Source organism: Aethina tumida, chromosome 5, assembly GCF_024364675.1.
Source record: "Aethina tumida isolate Nest 87 chromosome 5, icAetTumi1.1, whole genome shotgun sequence".
NCBI lineage: Eukaryota > Metazoa > Arthropoda > Insecta > Coleoptera > Nitidulidae > Aethina > Aethina tumida.
In genome coordinates this window covers 20,160,709-20,177,115 of record NC_065439.1, presented here as the reverse complement: position 1 = coordinate 20,177,115, position 16,407 = coordinate 20,160,709, and the positions used below count along the sequence as shown (strand labels likewise).

At 31.5% G+C, this 16,407-nt stretch overlaps 2 protein-coding genes across 2 annotated transcripts in view; both read left to right on the top strand.

Annotated features, from left to right (window-relative positions):
- The window catches only part of LOC109595490 (205 kDa microtubule-associated protein-like), a 128,188-nt gene extending 125,979 nt beyond the window's left edge, over nt 1–2,209 (top strand). The window contains exons 12-15 of the mRNA XM_020010841.2: nt 21–423; nt 486–855; nt 913–1,176; nt 1,230–2,209. Coding sequence (XP_019866400.2) covers nt 21–423; nt 486–855; nt 913–1,176; nt 1,230–1,529 — 1,337 coding nt within the window. The 3' untranslated portion in view covers nt 1,530–2,209. The remainder of the gene's footprint in view (nt 1–20; nt 424–485; nt 856–912; nt 1,177–1,229) is intronic.
- A 701-nt stretch (nt 2,210–2,910) lies between these two features.
- LOC109595480 (uncharacterized) lies at nt 2,911–5,150 on the top strand. The gene is made up of 5 exons (XM_020010832.2): nt 2,911–3,770; nt 3,823–3,984; nt 4,035–4,305; nt 4,355–4,471; nt 4,523–5,150. The coding sequence occupies exons 1-5, from the start codon at nt 3,391–3,393 to the stop codon at nt 5,096–5,098; spliced, it is 1,506 nt and encodes a 501-aa protein (XP_019866391.2). The 5' UTR covers nt 2,911–3,390; the 3' UTR covers nt 5,099–5,150.
- The last annotated feature ends 11,257 nt before the right edge of the window (nt 5,151–16,407 follow it).

Here is a 16,407-nt window from a genome sequence, read left to right as displayed (position 1 = left end):
AATTCAATGGTATTTTTCAGTCGAATCAATTGTTGCACCTGCCACCTTGGACTTGGAGCCAGTTGGTGAACCTCTCCTAGTTAAAACCGAAACCATTGCACCCGAGTTCGCTGAACCCGCCGTTGTAACTCCCTCGGAGAACTCTGAAATCGCTCCTTCAGTGCCTCTGGCAGAGGCACCTGAAGCAGCTGCTGCTGTTGTTCAACCAATAGTGGAGGAAAAGAAATCGGAACCGGTGGTCGAACAAAAACCGTTAGAGAAAAAGCCTTCCTCTCCGACTAAAGCCAAAGCTGCAACACCGACATCAGCCAAAAAACCTTCTTCGGCCAGGTTGCCTTCGACAACCAAGGCGCCTCCAACAACCAAGTCTTCTACTTCCAGAGTCGCCAGCACTACCAAGACTACCGTTGCTTCAAAACCAAGGTAAGTTTATTTGATGGTTTATAATACAATGTGTAACTTACTTTTTTTTTGTTTATTAAAAGCGCGAAACCGGCAGTTGGGTCAACTCTCACTAAGACCGCCGCTCCCAAGACTACTGCTGCTTCTCCCAAAGCACGAACTGGTGTCACTGCTCCAAAACCGACTGAGCGCAAGCCATTGACCAATGGAGATCTGAAATCACCTGGTGCAAAGGCTACAACTGCTCGCAAGCCGCTCGTAGATGCTTCATCTCCAAAGACCGCACGACCCGCCACGGCGACCACAAAAACGAGCCCCACAAAACCGACTGCTGCAAGGCCTGCTACCGCTCCTAGAACCACAGCCGCAAAACCTTCATCGGCTGCTCCTTCAAAATTGAACGTCGCAGCAAAGACCACGACTACTGCATCGAGGACTACCACCGCGGCTAAAGTAAGAACCAGTAAATTCATTCGAGATTACTATAACTAACTGTTTGTATTATTTAAGGCGCCTCTGTCAAAGCCAAGCACGACTTTGACTAAAGCACCATCGACCACAGCTCCAAAAGCACGCGCTACCATGAGCCATTCATCGGCCGCGGCCAAACCCAAATTGTTATTGTCGACAGCATCAAATCGCGCAGTGACCAAAACATCGGCTGGACCCGATGCCGATAAGCAAAGCAAGGAAACGGCCAACAAACGCGTCGCGGCCACTAGAGCTGTACCCTCCACCACCAGAACGACAACCACACGCAAAGTCGAAACCAAAGTGAGTGTGACAACATTTATTGAATTATCGAGGTTTAAACTGTCTTTCCATAGGCACCGGGCAGCCGAACTACCGTAACGAAAACGACCACATCCACCACCACGGTAACGAAGAGTGCGACGGCCATGAAGAAGCCATCCGAAATAATTCGCAACGCGTCTAAGACATCTACAACCAAGGTGACGAAGATTGAAAAGCCAAAGGAGAACGGTATCAGCACCGTGGTTACAGAAGAAATCACCACAGTGAACAATCTGATAAACGAAGAGGAAAGTCTGGTTAAGGATAATTCCCCAATTGACAATAAGTTAATTGTCGAGAATACATTAATCGAGACTAATAATGCAGACTGAAGGATTTTTACTAACACTACTATACTTACTTAGAATTTATAATTTAATTTGTTATATTTAAAATTTTTATATCTTTACGCCCCCCCCCCCCCCTAACTATGAATGTATAGAGCTGTGGTAATATTAATGAGTACTACTAAGTGGTGTGGATATAACGAAAGACTCTGGTAACTAAATATTTAAGATTTAATTTATATATTATAATATCGACATTAAATAATCGTCGATTGATTTAAAAATTTGTATGTATTTATTATTCTTAAGTTAAGCTTTTTATTGCTTAGGTGTGCTGATGTGATGCTATGCACTCTTCTGTAAATATATTTAAAGAATATGGGAAATTTTATATTTGGGTGCTAATTTTTATTGGCCTATTACTAGTACTATGTTTTTAATAGACTTTTATTACATTCAAATTTTAACCGCATGCGAGAAACGTTACTTAATTTTCCTATTTATAGAGACACCCTTTATTTGCTTTTAAGATAACTTTTAAAATATTTTTTAATACTAGTGATTCGTAGAATAAACTTATGTAAACAGTATATTTTTAAACGTTTTTACTTTAGACTTTGTTTTAATTTGAAATTTTATTATCGTTTGTCTTAGTTTTGCATAATATTTATTGTGAATTATAATACTTTCAGCACAAAATAAAAAAAAAAGTCTTAAGAACTGAATTTAATCGTTTAAATAATTTCCTGTCTTCCAATATTCCTTTCCTAATAAAATCAGCATCCTAGTTTATTAAATCACATCTCTGATAAAACCAAATGTTTGACTATAATTGTCATGAACTAAAACAACAAATTTAGATATACCAAAAAATTACTTAAAAACGGCGAATCAATTAAGATTAATATACAATTTTTTATAGCAGATATATATTTTATTAATCTATATATTAAAATATAAGTAAAATATTGAAAACATTTTATTTAATTACTCGACATGTTTCTGTAGCATTCTGTTAATTTTAATAATTTGCAACGTATTTATTCAAATCATTATTATTAATAAAACATTACCAGTATTAAACAAGTTCAAAGAATAGTAAGGAACGGAACTGTGCTCTAGTGAGTAAACTTTATACGGTAGGTACCGATTAACATTATCTTTGGCGCGTGTCTTGCACACCAATTAGATATACCGAGAGATAAACGTCTTAAAACTGGAACATGAAATAGAAACGTAGAAAATATTATTGTATCTCAAAATGGATAAATTGAATTATTTCAACAATACCAATGAAATTATATTTTATATATTATATTATATTTTAACACTGTTATCTAGTGCGTAAAATAAACAAAACTACATTAATAAAAGAACTTAAAATCTTAAAGTAAAACAATATAAACTGATGTATTTTTTACCAGTCAGTATTTTGGTCGGTCCCCTTAACAGTTAAGTGTCTAACTATACAAATTCATTCCACCCTCTTTGTAACTATTCAAGAGTTCAATTGGATTGCTCTCTGGTGAACGCGGGAGCCACTGTCTTGATTTTGCAATACCAAATATATGTGTCGCATGGTAGGACAGTCATCTGCAAAAATGGAATCTTGACCAAATTCTTGGTCAAACTATCTTCGACGGAAACAGGACCATATTTTACTCTAGGTCTAAAACCAGCTTCATGCAACCTCCTTCTGATTGTAGACAGACTTTCAATGGTTCCAACGTCAACATGAAGTCTGGATGTACAGAATCTTCGGCTTCGTTTGGCAGAGATAATCAGAAATCAAAAACCAGTCTGGTCGTAGCATGTGTGAATGTGATCAAATACACATAATGTGTATCTAAAATGAAGGATTATTTGACATGTTAAGTCAGGTTGCAATTTACGTCTTGTAAAAGTCATGTATTGTCAAGTAGATGTTGTCCCTACTAACGAAAACAAAACCGTACACAAAAATTGGAAATATTACGGGCCATTCGAAGTGGTCATTCACAACTCAGAATGCGACTGCTGGGTCTCATTTCTAGGAAAAGTCTTCGACATAACTCCAGTAATATCAAAACATGCTGGGCAAGATACCATCAAACCCCTTCTGGCGATGGCCGGCAAGGATATATCACATTGGTTCGATCCAGCCACCGAAGACATCCAACATTACATTCATCCAATAACTGGAAGTTACGTACCTTATTTACCACACGGAGCGATTCCAGACATACAGCCAATTGTTCCCAGCACCGAGTGGCGACCTGAAAGCATTCCTTGGTGGAAAAACGAAGAGTAAAATCTATTTTAATTACTTGAACATTCACTACTTTTATTATTACCGCAGATATCAGGTTGGACTGTTGACTAAGCGTGTTCGGCCTATAAGAATCATAAATATGCTGACACAACAAGAGGTCCTTATAAATGTTTGCGCCGAAGACACGTTCTACAGAATTGCCGAAAGATATTCACCATTTTGTCAAGACAGCGACTCTTATGCTTGGAGGCAAGATAATCAAATTACCAAAATATTCTAGTTGAATAATATAATTTCAGACATAATGACAAACCAATACGTATGAACAAGACTCTGGAGGGTAACGGGATTTACGACGAAAGAGATCAGTTCTGCGATGTGGGCATTCCAGCCAATTTCTATGTGCCTAGCATACTTCTATATTATCAAGATGATTTCAAACACTTGTCGGATGATAGAGATTCTGACGACGAATGTGATTTTGCGAGGGAGAAAATGATCAAATTAAGAGATTATGTATCTCATATATGGTCAGAAATGCCAGGAGAGCTTGAATATCTTAAATCGCTTGTATGTATGTTTTGTTCCACGTAATATTGCTGTAACTAGTTTATCTTAGGAACTACCAACGACTGACACTCCATACGACCATAGTGTAACAGAAGACATCGTTGGAAAGGTACCCGGTTATACAACACCCGATAATATCAGTAAACATTCTACGGAAACAGAAAGTGTATGTTTTTTATATATTTTGAATTTAAAAGATTATTAATTATACTTTTAGCGACCAATGATGTCAACAGTTGAAGAAATTACAGAAACTGAAAAGACTTATACCAAGGAATATCTAGACACTCAGGTTACTGAAGATCAAGTGACTGAACCAAAGGATGAAGATATAGAACAAGAACAAGCCGAACTTCTAGAGGAACTAACTGAACTACTTGAAAAACCAACTGAGCCGATACTGGAACAAGTTGAAGCTTCAGAACCAGAAGGACAAACTGAAGCAACAGAAGTCAAACCGGAAACAAAAGTGGAACAAGAAATTGAACACCATCTAGAGCCAGAAACGAAACATGAAGCACCAGTAGAATCTCCAGAAGCAGCAGCAGATAAACGAATACAATTCGAGGAGAAAGAATTGCATGTAAGTGAATTGCAAGAAGAAATGGCGGAAATTAAACCAGAGGAAACTAAACCGGAACAGCATGTAGCGGAAGAATCGGTGGAAAGTGAAGTACCAGGGACTTATGCGGACCATCCAGTGGAAGAAGTGGAGAAACAGACAAAGCCAACTGAGGAAGCGTCATCGGAATATTCTGTAGCACCTGATGACCAACTGTCAAGACAAGAATAACTATTTTATATGTTATACTATATTTTACAAATTATATGTGTTATATTATTAACCTTATTCTATTTTATTTACTTTATTATCAAAATATAAGTGAGATGTAGCATATTATTGGTTATAAGTATATGGTCTTAAGTAGTGAGTGATTTATAGAATATAAAGGCTAGTTGGTAAACAATGAAAAGAATAACAAAAACTCGAGTTACTGACTGAACCAAAGGTTGAAGAAACAGAACACGAACAAACTGTTTCACTAGAGGATCTTACAATAAGAAAATCAAGTGGAATCTCCAGAAGCACCAGCTGATAAATAGAAGTAGAGGAGAATAGAATTGCAAAAGAAAACAGGGGAAAGTAAACCAGAAAAACATTTAGAGGATCTAACAGGAACAGTCTGTGGTGGAAACCAGAAGAACCTAAAGCCGAAAGTGAAGTACAAGGAATTCATGCGGACCATCCAGTGGAAGAAGTGGAGAAATAGCCCATTGAACATCCTGCACCACCCGAAGACATTAAAGAAAGAATATATTTTAGAATTTTATATGTTGTATTTTCACAATTATATTTTAATGAATTTAACTCCCATTTATTTGATTTATAAACTAAACATATGCGAGATGTAGCATCTTATTGAGTACAAATCATGCCTCTTAATTAAGTAGTGTATGATTTATAGAACGTAAAGGCTAGTTGGTAAACAATACAATACACACATTGAAAAGAATAATAAAATAATAGTCTTTTGAGTCTTAATAAGAAGGAATCATTGTAAACAGCTTCTCGACGAACATATGGGTTTTTATGAAATAATAAGAGGAAGTATAGTAAGATCTAAGTTGGGTTATTATTAAAATACTTCTAAGATTTACCAATACATATAAAAGAATAATCTACACCGCTGTGTCTGCTTTTATATCAAACACTGGGAATCGAACGTTGGGAATGCAAGTCTGTTCATACGTTTATATGTATATTAATACCCCGCACGTAACCTGCATTTCATTATTCTCAGTTGTTAAAGCGGATAAGGCATAATTACTCCTGCAAAGGTTGTGCTCAACATATGGAGGGCACACATTCACATCTGCAATTGTTTAGCGGACCATAAAAATATGAATATGTGAATCCATGAAGAACATACACTGACCCCGAAGAGAATTGTTTTTAAACCGTATCACTCCTCCAATTCCTTTCGTATTATGGGCGTTACAGTCGACACCTTCCAATTTATCCAATAAAGTCATTTACTATCGCAATCGCTGAACTAAAACCGTAGATAAAAACCAAGACAGGCACTCCAGTTCGGTAACTTCACCTGTGCGTTACCGGCAGATACTTTTCAAAAAAAAACGTACCGACCATATGGCGTTAACAGTCCTAACCGATATGCAAACAATTACTCCCCAATTAAAATTTATTACTGATCAAACACAATCTGAACAGCTCCAGTTAATCAGTTGCAAGACGAATGGAGTAACAGTTTTCGAAGATGGGTGAACTGTAAACTGATTGGCATAAAGTTGTTATCAACGGTACTTCAATGAAAGCTTTTCCTTAATAATGTTGACACTTTTAAGTGGCTGATTGTGAGAAAAATTTAAAAATGAAATATTTTCTAGTCGTGGCATTAAATACGTTAGAACTCCGTTTAACACAACTACCAATTTGTTGAACCGGTAAATTGCAAATATCGGTTAATATTGTAATTATGTGTAATAATACAAAGCTGATTTACATTTATTGAATTTAAACGTCTGTTATCATCTTGTATTATATTCTGAGATTAATTAAACATAACAGTTAAGTCGTTCATTCTTTCATTTTATACACCATTCTTTCTATTATTCTATTGAATTTGTAAGAAGATTTTTTTGTGCTGGATAAATAACAAACGCAAAATGATAAATTATAAAGGTATCAATTATTTAAACCATTTAAATCGTGGTAAAAATAAACATATATCATACAATTGCTTCTAAAAATCTTTTTTTATGACTGTAAATGAAATTTCATGACACAATGGACTATCATGACTCATCATCATGTCTTAGATCTTAAAAAGGCTATCATTTTGATAACGAAAGTGCCAGAAAGCTAAATATTTGTAAGCCTGTTTCAATTACCAAAACCTTTGAACAAAAACTTGAACCGATGGCAAATTATATTTGTTAATGTTACGATGATTTACAACCAGTACCTGTGTAAATGTGACCACGCAATAAAACAACTACAACAAGTCAGAAATTACGAGGAATTGTCGATGTAATAATTACAACAACAAACAGTTTTTGAAACCAGAAACTCTCCATATCAAAAACGGTATTTATAGCCAACAGATAAGTCGCATGCCCGACAAATGCTAACATTTGGCTTCACGCGTCCAACTTACAAACTTATTCGTTTACAAGTGCGGCCCTTGTTCCACGCCACCCGTTCCGTTTCTATATTTGTGCGTTGCGGTGCCGTTAAGGCCAACAGCGAGATAAGACTTGTTTATGCGGACGTGAAGTTCAACGGAAATTACGATAACGAGATTCGAATCGATCGAAGATTTGTAAATTGTGCAACAATAGTGTGCCCTCTCGAATTGGTTTTGTGGTGTTTGTTTCTTTCATTGTTTTGGATGATGTCGCTACCCCTGTACTTCCACATTAACGGGTGAGTCCAATTAATTCAGGTCTCACAGGTGCAATAGTTGTATAAAAAAGATGTGACACTCTTGCTTTGGTCGTTTCGTGGTGTCCGCATTTAGTGTGATTACATTCCGTGGTCCAGCCTTGATTGGTGCTTTACATAAGAGCATCTGCCTTCGAATTGATTAAGAGCATCTGCCGGTGAAAAAGAAACAGGTTAATATGTAGTGTCTTAGGAAACACATGCCACGATTTATAAATTCAGGACGAAAACAATCAATGCTGGTTATACAAGACACCTTGTACTAGCTCAAATTGGACAATTAAAATAAAAACATTGCAATTTAAAAACGATATTGAATAATATTTTAATTGAATTTCTAATTTGAAAAGATTTATTTAAAAATAAAATATATTAAAATTAATTATTATAATAATTATCTATAAATTAGACAATTTATCTAAATTTATTTAATTTTCAAATAATTTTTATTATTTTCATTTTTAGGAATTTTAATTATTTTAAATAATATTTACTGTAAGAAATCTGAATTGTTGACAAAAATTTGTAATTTTATCAAAATTTTGTAAATTTTTTAGTCCACACTTGAAAAATATACAATTTTGTAATGAAAAAAAAAAATAAATTAAATACTTAATATATATATATACTTTTAATATTATTTAATTACATTAAAAATATATATTCTAACTCAACAAATAGTATTTATTTATAGAAAGTTGAATTACTGAAATTCTTAATTCCATTTTTACAAATTAATATAAAATATTCAAGTTATTCAATTTAATATAATTTTACATTATTCTTTTACCGTTTTTCAAGAATTAAATGCATAATATTAAAAAGTTATTTCAATTTTATTGTTAATTTGTAATTATAATAAAAGATTATCTCAATTTGAAAGTCACACAATGAGCAATTGTGTGTTTGTATTTGTTATATTATTTAATTATTTCAAGTATTATTTACTTATTGGTTGGTCCCGAATTAATATAAAATTTATTGTAATTTTGTAAAATATGTAGTTCAAATTAATTTTCACAAATAAGTAAAATTTAAAAATGTTTGATTAGACAAAAATATATTTCTTTTAATGATTTTAAGATAAAATTTTATTGCACACATTTTTAAAATTTCAATAAAATGTATTTTTTATTTCATAGTTTTATATACACCTTTAATTAAGTTATTTATTGGAAAATTTTGAAATTTTATGTTGTCATAATTTTGTGTTATTTATAAAATTATACAATTTACTAAAATATTTTTTACATATGAAAAATACTTATATATATACTTTTGAACGTTGAGTACATATATTATTATTCAACTTCATTAAAATTATCTCATTCTAAATTCTTATTTAATTACATATTACAAACACTTATTATATTGAAAAAACATAATTAAAAAGTACAAATAATATAATATTTGTTAAAAGTATATTATGAAATTTTATGTTGTCACAATTTTGTGTTATTTATAAAATTATACAATTTTGTAAAATTAAAATAATAAATATGAGAAAAATTGGACTACGGTGTCTTTTAACAGGAATATTATTCATAAAATATATAATTTCAAAGAAAGAAATTGTATTTTAATATGAAAATAAAAAGTGTACAATATATTTTTTATTAATAAATGGACTAAGGTGCCTTTTAACTGTAAAATTATTCATAAAATATATAATTTCGATTTTAAGGAATAATAGCTAAAAGACAATTTATTAAAATATTTTTTACATCTGAAGAATGAGAAAAATTGGTCTAATCTGTTAAGACTATCTGATATCTCATATATTTTTGAATCTTGTGTACATATATTATTATTCAACTTCATTAAAATTATCTCATTCTAAATTCTTATTTAATTACATATTACAAACACTTATTATATTGAAAAAACATAATTAAAAAAGTACAAATAATATAATATTTGTTAAAAGTATATTATGAAATTTTATGTTGTCACAATTTTGTGTTATTTATAAAATTATACAATTTTGTAAAATTAAAATAATAAATATGAGAAAAATTGGACTACGGTGTCTTTTAACAGGAATATTATTCATAAAATATATAATTTCAAAGAAAGAAATTGCATTTTAATATGAAAATAAAAAGTGTACAATATATTTTTTATTAATAAATGGACTAAGGTGCCTTTTAACTGTAAAATTATTCATAAAATATGTAATTTCGATTTTAAGGAATAATAGCTAAAAGACAATTTATTAAAATATTTTTTACATCTGAAGAATGAGAAAAATTGGTCTAATCTGTTAAGACTATCTGATATCTCATATATTTTTGAATCTTGTGTACATATATTATTATTCAACTTCATTAAAATTATCTCATTCTAAATTCTCATGTAATTACATATTACAAACATTTATTTTATTGAAAAAAACATAATTTAAAAAATACAAATAATATAATATTTGTTAAAAGTAAATTTTTTGGATTATACTAATCTTATCTTTTCACCATTCTTTGTAAGTAACTGCATAATATAATAAAAGACTACATCAATATAAAACTCATTACCAGATAATCTTCTAATTTTTCTCGTTCTGTCACTTTCATTGTCCGTAATGCAACAGCAGTTACCTAAAGTTAATAAATATTCCAGTATCTTAATAACAATCGTGAATGAAAGAATGTTGTCAGATGTGTATCTAAATTAAAGTTTCATAGAATTACTTTTCTTGTCCAGCATTATACTGCTCATTTAATGTCACGCAGTTTTTACTTTATTTTCTACATAATTGTCTCATATAATTAGTGTTTGTTTTGAAACATTAAACTTTGAAACGAAATCGAAAGCAAATCCTTTCAATCCTCAAGCACATCAGATGCGGGCGATGAATAGAACATAAACTAACCCAAAAACCGAAGGAGATTGAAAGGAGGCTTGGGTAGGAAAAACGTCGGGCACCTGGCAAAAAGGAATTCGAAGTGCACATGTCGCTCACCCCGGGCAGATGTTCTTCGGCACGTTGTTGCTCTTTTCCAATCCCATCCGGCCTTCGACGTGCGGTGAAATTTAGGTACTTTTCGGCGACCGACAATCAAAGAGATTCAGCACAGCGATTGCAAAAACGTTTTAAACCTGGAGGACATAAGAAAGAAGTATTTACACTATTTATTATATATGTTTAACCCGAAGTTCATTCGGAAAGTCAGTAGATCAAAGTCATCAATCTTGAACTGTGGATGCAAATTACATAATATTCTCACAATTACTTATTCCACTTCTAATAGAACCATTGTTTCGAGTTCCAATGAATCAAAACAATCATCGTAACCAATTAGTATTCCAATACACATTTCGAAAGTTCAGAAAAGTTGCAACAGACAGTCTCTCGACCTTCGGTGGAATATCTACCTGGCCACGTGTGCCACGCGACAGGCAGATGGGACGCCCGCACACTCGGACGCAGAGCCGTGGTGCCGCGGCCCCCGAAGGCCTAAAAAGGGTTATTGTTGTTGATGTCCGGCGTAAGTAGCCGCTCGCGCAGCTGAATACGTGTGGGCAGGTGACGGACGTCTCGCCGCCAAGAAATGGACCCGCCAATGTCGTTTGGAACGGAGATCAAATTGGGCGCATAAATTTCCACAATTAACTGTGTAACCGAGTGGGAGTTTGGGTCCGTAACTTATTTTTGACGTGTTGAAACTGGAGGAATTAATATTCCGCGGACTAGTTGTTGTTTATTTAAATTTTTAACAGTATCAATTTGTTTGTTGTCATTGAAATTTAATTAAGCTTATTAGGAACATCCTGAGAAATTGCAAGCAATTAAGCCAAACAATGGTTGTAACTATAAGTAGAAATCGAAACAGTATACACTCAACACAAGTCATCGGAAACTCCTCACAATTTGGAGTGGAATTCACGTTGAAACCTCGACCAACATTATTCGTATTGTTCTTGGCTTACGCAGATTTGACATACAAAAAATTACTTTTTAATTTTAAACGTTCACATTATTGTTTTTCTATAATTAACTCTTATATTATTTGCACTACGCTTACTTTAGAATTTTATTGAATTAATGTTTTAAAAGTGGTTTTCACTTTCTACAGTTTTTATGTTAAATTATTATTGCGTGAGTTTTATTTACGATAATAATCGGAGAAACAAGAATGCGAAAAAGAATTATTTGCAGAATATAAATTGTTCTCAAACAGGATGCATAAAAAATATTATTATAATATAACCATTTCTGTACAGTGAATGTTGTAAATTAACTAATAAAAGTTTGTAAAGTAATTGCCATTTTAGCTAAAAAGAAAGTAGAAATGCATGTTAAAAGTAAACGGGATAACACTGCTAAACATTTTTCTACAAGGCGGAAACGTAAACATATTTTTTATTTATAACTCGATTTTAGGGAATAATACGTAAAAGTCTAAAATATAAGTTAAGCTTATCTGGTGTCTCATATATTTTTTAAACTTCCGAATAGCATATTTTTTATTAATAACTCGATTTTAGGGAATAATAGCAAAAAGACAATTTACTAAAACGTTTTTTACATCTAAAAAAATGAGAAAAATCGGACTTTGGTGTCCTTTATTAGTAAAATAAATAATAAAATATACAATTTCCAAGAAAAAAAAAATATATTTTAATATGAAAATAAAAATCACACCAATTTTTAGTTTCCACAAACAGAATAAAACCTGATAAAAAATCTTTAAAAATGTATAACTGAGCGTAAAAGACAAAAATGAACTTGATCTTGTTGATATTAAGAATAAGACTATATGAAAAAATGGACTAAGGTGCCTTTTAACTGTAAAATTTTTCATAAAATATATAATTTCGGTTTTAGGGAATAATATCTAAAAGACAATTTACTAAAACATTTTTTACATCTAAAATATGAGAAATACTGATGATTATGATGTCTTTTATCAGTAAAATTAATAATAAAATATGTAATTTCAAATAAAAAATTTGCGTTTTAATTCCCAGATTAAAACGTGATAAACATGTTTACAAATGTATAACTGAGGGTAAAAGACAAAAATGAACTTGAGATCTTGTTAATATTAAGAATTAAGCTGTTAAGATTATCTGAAAAAATGGACTAAGGTGCCTTTTAACTGTAAAATTATTCATAAAATATATAATTTCGATTTTAGGGAAAAATAGCTAAAAGACAATTTACTAAAACATGTTTTACATCTAAAATATGGGAAATACTGATGATTATGATGTCTTTTATCAGTAAAATTAATAATATAATATGTAATTTCAAAGAAAAAATTTGCGTTTTAATTCCCAGATTAAAACGTGATAAACATGTTTACAAATGTATAACTGGGAGTAAAAGTCAAAAATGAACTTGAGATCTTGTTAATATTACGAATTAAGCTGTTAAGATTATCTGAAAAAATGGACTAAGGTGCCTTTTAACTGTAAAATTATTCATAAAATATATAATTTTGATTTTAAGGAATAATAGCTAAAAGACAATTTACTAAAACATGTTTTACATCTAAAATATGAGAAATACTAATGATTCTGATGTCTTTTATCAGTAAAATTAATAATAAAATATGTAATTTCAAAGAAAAAATTTGCGTTTTAATTCCCAGATTAAAACGTGATAAACATGTTTACAAATGTATAACTGAGGGTAAAATACAAAAATGAACTTGAGATCTGTTGGATACGAATTAAGCTGTTAAGTCTATCTAATGTCTTATATACTTTTGAAACTTTATTCAAAAGAAAAAAGTCGTAGAATAATGTTATTTTCAAATCATTTTAGGCACGACAATTTATTGTCCAGTTTATTATTATTGATAATAAAATGCTGGAAGATATAACAACTTCTATTTTTTTTACAAAACTATATAAAACCGTTTTTTATAATGTATTAAAAATCTACTATATTCTTATGTTATAAATTCTTACATATATTTTCTTGAATTGAGCTGAACATGAGTATAACAACATTAATTTTAAAAAGGATTTTAATGATTAAAGTTTTGTTATTTAATTTAATATTAACACTTTGAGTAATATTCCTATTATTTTATAATGTTGGGTCTGTAGCACAGACTGGACTATTTTTCGAATATACAAGTCTATAGTATATACTTCTTGAATTGCTGTGATGAGATCAATTTATAAAATGTTTATGACGAGTTTGATTATAAACGTAAGTCCCCATGTTTTCTATAAGATATATATTTTAAAAAAAGTTGCTATAATTATGGCCATTACTGTATGTGTCAATTTTAGACAATGCTAAATTTAATAAAAAACCTACTTTATTCCATTAAAAACCCTTCATTTTGAATTTACTCAAATGTTGAAATATTTTAATAAACAAAAAGGCCATGTAATGATGCAATACATATTTTCCCTTTTATCACGAATATGCCCAACGTACGTGAGCCACGTGCGCTTATTACTCCTGTTTGAACAATCACTCAGCCGCTCATTACCGATTTTTTGTGTTCATATCCCGCAAGGGTAAAATTATCCACATTAGGTGACACTAATACTGGTTTTAGGATCTGAAAGTAAACACAAGGGGGGTGATATTTCATCGGAAAACAACCGTCCTCCGTTTTTTTATCAGAAGGAAACATTAAATGCCGATTAGTAATGTGGGAAAAAAAACTCCCTCGTTCCGTTGTATTGATTATCAACCGTAAGTGACAAAGCTAAAATTATCAATCGAAAGCTTCCTTTATGGCTGGAAGCATATAAAATTCTCATTTGTCATTCAAATCACTGTTGCCATAAAGCGGTTTAATTACTTCTTACCCAGTTAATATTTGACATTCCTCGTTCCTTGCATTCGAGATTACTTACACAAATAGGAAGCTGAAAATTTATACTCGGTTACCAACTGCCAGTGCACACTAAAGGCGCCACAACAAAAATGCGGATTGTCTTCCCCGCAGTCTTAAGGCCTTTCAATAATTATAACAGATACCAAACGCATAACGTGGCGGTGTTGATGAGGCGATATATTCGCGACAGGCTTTCCGTGAAACTTACGAGCTGTGGGAAGGAATGCATGGAATGCCGTCTTTTGTTCGTTCTTAAGTCGACCGTAATGACCGGAAGGGCACGAACTGTCTAAAACACGGTCGCAGGAAATTAATTCTGGCTTTAATCCGATACTTACTAGTCGTGTTTTAATTTTACAGAAAATAAAGGGAAAGGGGAACGATATCGTCGCCGTTTTGCCGTGTCCCAAGAAGAGCTGTTAATGAATTAATTGTCTGCTGTGTTAATTACAGTTTCAAGTTCAATGTTTTTTGTTTGGGTCTGGAAAGTGAACAACCAACAGGTCAGGTACTAATAGTGTAATGTACAATTTATTGCACTCTGTACTTGTTGTGGCCCAAAATTCTTGCACGGTTCAGGATAAGGTTGTGTCGGTAATGAATTTCCTTTGTAATGGTAATTTAAGATACTCTACAATGGTTTATGTAAAAACGTTCAAACTTTTCCCAAGGATTTATGTGAAAATTGTTCCATATTACATTATAAATATGGACTATACTGATGATGGAAATGAATCGTTAGTTTGCTAATGACCATCTAGGAGCTCACCAACACCTCTGTTCTATTAGAACTGGTTTATAAAATGAACTTTTATAAATTAAGATAGATTCATCATTAAAATTAAACACTTTATTTTTTTATTGTATAACTATGTAATTGTTAAAATTAATAATATGAAATTAATTTCCAAAATGCATTTTTTGATCTTAATAACCGGGACAAAAATTATTTAAATTTTATAAAAGTTACTCTACTCTCTGTCAATACTATCTATGCAGTGATTGTGTTATTAATTTTTATGAAATTCGTCACAAAAAGATTAAAAAAGACATCTTTAAAGATCCCATCTGTGAATTTCAATCGATTATTTAATAGAGGTCTTTTGCTTATTATAATTATTCAATCACTGGACGAAGGGAAACTAAGGTAAATTATAATTCACCGCTACTAAGACCTAGAGAAACAAGAAGAGATGAATACTTTACAATGGTTTATGTCAAAACGTTCAAACTTTTCCCAAGGATTTATGTGAAAATTATTCCATATTACCTTATAAATATGGACTATACTGATGATGGAAATGAATCGTTAGTTTGCTAATCACCATCTAGGAGCTCACCAACTCCTCTGTTCTATTAGAACTGGTTTATAAAATAAACTTTTATAAATTAAGATAGATTCTTCATTAAAATTAAACACTTTATTTTTTTATTGTTTAACTATGTAATTGTTAAAATTAATAATGTGAAATTAATATCCAAAATGCATTTTTTGAACTTAATAACCGGGACAAAAATTATTTAAATTTTATAAAAGTTACTCTACTCTCTGCCGATACTATATATGTAGTGATTGTTTTATTAATTTTTATGAAATTCGTCACAACAAGATAAAAAAAGACATTTTTAAAGATCCCATCTGTAAATTTCAATCGATTATTTAATAGAGGTGTTTTGCTTATTATAATTATTCAATCACTGGTCGAAGGAAAACTAAGAAAAATTATAATTCACCGCTACTAAGACCGAGAGTAACAAGAAGAGATGGATACTTTACAATGGTTTATGTAAAAACGTTCAAACTTTTCCCAAGGATTTATGTGAAAATTG